Source organism: Oryzias melastigma, unplaced genomic scaffold (genome assembly GCF_002922805.2).
Source record: "Oryzias melastigma strain HK-1 unplaced genomic scaffold, ASM292280v2 sc02037, whole genome shotgun sequence".
Lineage (NCBI taxonomy): Eukaryota > Metazoa > Chordata > Actinopteri > Beloniformes > Adrianichthyidae > Oryzias > Oryzias melastigma.
Window position 1 is genome coordinate 1 of NW_023418615.1, and position 5,343 is coordinate 5,343.

Sequence of the window (5,343 nt, forward strand, 5' to 3'; positions counted from 1 at the left end):
ATGTTGTGCAAGACGATCAAGAATCCTGGGAAGAAACGAGACCGTTTTTTCTGACTTTTTTATTTCCTAAAGCGTGGATTCCTGTCCAATGTTTGCTTCTGCCTGGCCTGGGCGAGCTGCAGCGCTCCACCTATTGCTACTTTAGATACAAGTTCTATGACCAGGAAGCGTTCTGCTCTGAACTAAAACACCCGCATGTTGAGGAGGACGAGGAGGTCCCGGCCACAGTGCTGTTTGAAGGAGGCAGAACTGTGGAGCTGCAGTTCACTCAGCCTTTGCTGTGGTATCTGCGAGAGGAGAAGCTGGAGGTGCAGGTGTGGGTCACATTCACTAAGGACAAAAGCAGGAGGCCCAGTGACCTGGACCGCCTGGTGGGCTCAGCGTTTGTGGATCTTTCTTCTCTTACAAAATCTCTTAAGGAGAAGCAGACTCTCAGTGGTATGAAATAAAACATTTTCTCCAGCGCTTTTCCTTAATCCGCATTAAAGTGTTTTCTGTCTTAACAGGAGTGTATCCGCTCTTCATGCGCTCTGCAGCGGATTTACAAGGTGCAGCTCTGAGGGTCCACATCACACTGGCAGCAGGTTCTGCTCCCGCTGAGGAGGACACTCACATTGACTCTGAGAGCCAGGAGGAGCTCATCTTAGAGGAGGAGGAGGAACCAGACCAAGAGCCCTCCCCAAGGTCACCCAGAAGGCCACTCACACAAAAGGGGCAGAAGAATAAGTCCTTCAGAACAACTCCAGACATCACGTCTGGACAGCACACAGAAACAAGCATTGAAGACTCTTTTCCTGTGACTGTGTCTGTGGACCGGGCCATGCACCTCAACCTGAAGGGTGAGGGGGTGATCTGAAAACTCCTGTGATTTTTAAAAGCGTTACATTAAAAGATGTTTATCCTTCTCTGGCAGGTTGTCCACTGGCGGAGAGAAGTGAAGTGACTCCTTGCTGCTGTGTTTCCTACATCACTGCAGACTCAGCTGAGCCGGTGACCACAGCTGTTGTAGCCAACGCAGACAGTCCTGTGTGGGATCACCAGCATGAGTGCAGGTCCAAATTATCACAATTAAAATGATAGCTCTGCATATTAATTACAAGGTGGCTATGGATTTTTAAAAGGTCTTAAAAGGTCTTGCATTTTATTTTACTAAAATTAAAGTCCCACTCTATATGTATTTTAATCGTTCCCGGTGGTCTTTTACTTATGATTATGCAGTTTTTAGTCAAAATCAAACAACATTTGTCACTTTTTAAAGACATTTTCTGCAGAGCTCCAGGAGCTCATTAGAAATTCACTTTTGGGTTGTAGGTGGGACTATTGGTGCAGAAGTTAGCCTAGCTTATTTCCTAGCATGTCTTTGTTTAGCAACCAGCATCCAAACTGACATTAGCGTAGAAAAAAAAAACAAGAAATATCGAAGCTGCGCAGCCGTACAGATTTGATCCAGAGGGCAGTTCAGGCAAGGAAAATAAAGACAGATGGATCTATTGGTTTTCAAGTGGAGTATTTAGAATTAAAACAGAGAGGGATGGTTTTTGCCCGCCCATGTGAATAAATACATCTTAAATCTTAAAAAGGGATTAAAAATCCTTAAATTTCTTTTAGTCAGTAGACACTCTGATCAAATAGCGTGGTGACCTGTTTTGCTTCTCATCTCCAGGCTCGCCAATGATCTACTGACTGATCCTCAGCAGTCTCTTGTGTTCAAAGTGTGGCACAAAGGAGGTTTGTGAACCTGCTTCAGACGTAATCTCATCTGATGCAAAACGCTTGTTCACTCTCGATTAACTTCCTCCTGCAGAAATGGAGAGGGTGATTGGCTTTGCCTCTGTAGACCTGTCCCCTCTCCTCTGTGGTTTCCCGTCGGTGTGTGGCTGGTACAACATCACAGACTTCAGCGGTCAGTGTCACGGTCAGCTCAAAGTGTCCATCACTCCTCTGAGGGGAGTTCAGGAGCTGCGTGCGCAGAGGAGAACTGCGGAAGAAGAAGCTAGCAAAAAATCACCCGTGAGAGAAAGTTTTATCCTCCTAGATGCTGATATAGATATTTTTTTGGATTAAAATTTGATTAAACATTCAGGCAAAAGTTGTTCAGTTTGGCTCTGAATTGTGTGACTCCTTGTGTCTTGTATTCAAATTTAAAAAAACTAAAATGTTCTCAATTTCCAGACTTTGTTTCATACCGTTCCTCTGAGCTACCAAACCACAGCAGTGTACAGCAGCTTTCCATCTCATATCAGCAGATATCCAGAGCAGAAGATCTCTTCCCCCAAACACACCAACCATCTGTTCTCTGAAAGGTCAGTGTAAGTGTATACCTGCATGTTAAAATAATGAATCTGCTGCTGTAATCATCTGCTATTGGAACAACTGTTTCAGAGTCAGTGAGAGTGATCGCCATCACGAGCACATGGATAAGGTGCGACTCTATCATCAGAGTCTGCAGGAACAAACATCTCAGTCCATTTACAGCAGCTCAGCCAGTGACCCAAATCCCTCCAGCTCGCTCCTTTTCTCAACTCTGAGGTACCGCCATGCTCTGTGCTCTCAGAAACTGAAACGACACATCAGAGATCCCACAATGTCTTGGGTTTACAGGAAAAAGCTGAGTGAGCTGGACAACATCCAGAGGTACTTCAACCGTAAGCTCTCCACTCCGACATTCCCATCCACGGCTGAACAGGAGGATCCAGACCAACCGGAGGAGCAAAAAGATCTGGAGGCCGACACAAGTCAGCTTCTTCACAAGTCTAACCAGTTGCTTGGAGAAGTTAGTAGCATCATCAGTGGTGAGTGTCTTCCTGACGAGCTGTACACAGACTCATAGAATCATTATCAGACTCATTACTTTGTGACTTTTTATGTCCACAAAAACCTTTAAACATTTACAGCACAACCGCAGCTGAAGTATATGCGATAAATTGAATGGGTTTCCTTTATTTTCTCAATATTAAACTTAAACCATATTATAAAGAGGGAGGGGTCAACAGTAAAGCTATTAGACTACAGACTAAAAATAAGTTGCTGAATGTCCTCTGGCTGCTTCATTGTTTCAAACTAAAGAGTTTCTCTACTAATAATAAAACATGTGACATATTTGTTATTTTTCAGACAACTCAGTCCCTAAACCCCAAAAAGGCTGTGATAAGAAATTGGTCAAAATGCAAATATAATAATACTTGTTATGCAAAAAATGAGCAGTTAATAATAATAAGATTAAAGTTACATTAATTATACTCTTCATACTTTTTTGTTATCACTCAGGTCTCGGAGGACGCCACCTGGAAACCATTAATTTCAACACACAGGGCCACTCAGGCAGCTTAGGTGTGGACATGGGCGTGGAAAGTTCAGGCCCTCCAGTTATCCCTGAAAGCATCAGCAGTCCCACGAGGATCACTGATGATCCGCTGGACATGATGTCTCCTTCACAGTCACTGCCAATGTCTGAAGACAACAGCGACTCAGAGCCTGAGGAAGAACTAAACAGACGAAACACTGAGCTTTGCATGTCTGAAGAGGAGCATGAAGAGGAGGCGAGGCTAATGCACGATGAGGAAATTGATGATGAAGAGGAAGATTTTGAGGAGGTCGTGGTGAAGCCGAGACCGCTCAATGAAGTGACCTCAGTAACAGACAAAACCAGCCCTTGGACCAGCATCCTGTCAGACCCGGACCTAGTTTCTGTAGAGAGCTTTGAGACGCCGCAGAGGTCAGATGTCAGTGAGGATGAGGATGAAGAGAGTCAAGCAGCAGCTCCTGGCTCCAGTGGGAAACAGGAGGAGAGTGACCGCTCTTCAGACCCCTCAGAGAGGGGTCACGAGAGGTCACCAGCATTTGAGACAGAGGACGGCCTCCACAAGAACCACACGAACTCTGTACCCCACACATCTGCTCAGAGATCTTCTGACACTCCACAGCAGGAGGATTCACCACTTCAACCGTATCCTTCATCTTTGCTCACTATATTTTCTACTTTCTAGGATTTTATGTGTTTTATATACTTATATGATGTTCTCTACTTAAGTTCTTTAACATTCCAATGAAGCTCCGTCCCGTTGGAGATCCCAAACTTTTTCCTTCCCTCTCACCAGCTGGAGGCTTCGCTCAGAACTATCCAGTTAGCTCCAACCTTCTCTCAGCCGACCACCAACCAAGTGGGTATCCATCACCATCCATCACAGCTTCCTTCATTTTTTTTATCTTTTTACCACAAATTCACATTTTGATAATTATTTGGAAAAACTCAATTCAAGCTTGTGACACTGTGTAAAACATCACATAATTTGTGAGCTGAGGTTCAGTTTATTTCAGACTGACCTCTAGTGGCCAAATTGTACATAACAGGCAGCAAAATTAAATTCCTGTTTTTCAAAAATCTAACTATTCTAGTGAGATTTAACAATATTCTACAATATATTTTTGCAATTTACAGTATCAAGTTTTTTTTACATTTAAAATTAATTTAGTCATTATCACTCTTTTCTTCACATCTACGTATTAATTCTTTACATCTGAAGGCTGGGTGAGGTTACAGGTCTCACCCAATAACTGTCGAGACTGAGATAAGAACCCCGAGCCTCCTATTGGTAAACAAACAATTATCTCAGTGACCTGCAGCCACTGAGCTGGGGCTGTAGATGCTTTTTACTTGAAACACGTGCCACATTTTTTTTCCAGCACTTAATTTTCACAGCGTCAAATGAGGGAAAAAAAAAAAAAAACATTTTCTTGAGGCGAACAAAGACGCCAGTTCCTCCTCACAGGTACATTCAGTACACCACGAACAGATCAGTTTTCAAAAGAAAAAAAGAAAAGATAACTGATCAACTTCTTTTCTTAAACTCTTTTGTCATATGGAATTTGACAACAAAAGTTTCCTCAGTGCAAACCCGTCTTAAACAAAGAAATGTACAAAAAATGAAATCCATAAATATGTGAAATAAGAATTGTATAAAGCAATTAATTACAAATGTTGACACTTTGTGGCAGCTCAAGGGTCCTAAAGCTCCTCACTTCAGAATTTCTTTTTCTGGACCCAAACACATTCAGAACATTTTAACTATAAAAACTCTGGATCCTCAAAGAATCAGAGACATTTCCTCGATTCAGTAAAAAGGATTGATGTTCTGCTTTTTTATGAATGAGAAATCAAGTAAAGAACTGTTGCTAAAATAGTTTTTGATACATTAAATAGAAAAGTATAATTTTAAAAAAAGAGTTAAGCTTTGTTATAACTAGTGTAATTGGGTTAAAATATTCTTAGTAAAAAGTATGGAAATTATTTTTAAAACAATGCAGACAAAAATGACATTTGACCTACATTCTGTTACCAGAACC

The 5,343-nt window shown here is 42.1% G+C and overlaps 1 protein-coding gene across 1 annotated transcript; it reads left to right on the forward strand.

The window, feature by feature from the left end:
- Positions 1-8: 8 nt before the first annotated feature.
- Positions 9-4,247, forward strand: LOC112141185 (C2 domain-containing protein 3). The gene is made up of 10 exons (XM_024264268.1): positions 9-438; positions 507-839; positions 914-1,052; positions 1,664-1,728; positions 1,805-2,010; positions 2,173-2,303; positions 2,383-2,529; positions 2,602-2,792; positions 3,268-3,946; positions 4,052-4,247. Exons 2-10 carry the CDS (start codon positions 524-526, stop codon positions 4,230-4,232), a joined length of 2,055 nt encoding a protein of 684 aa, XP_024120036.1. The 5' UTR covers positions 9-438; positions 507-523; the 3' UTR covers positions 4,233-4,247.
- Positions 4,248-5,343: the final 1,096 nt, after the last annotated feature.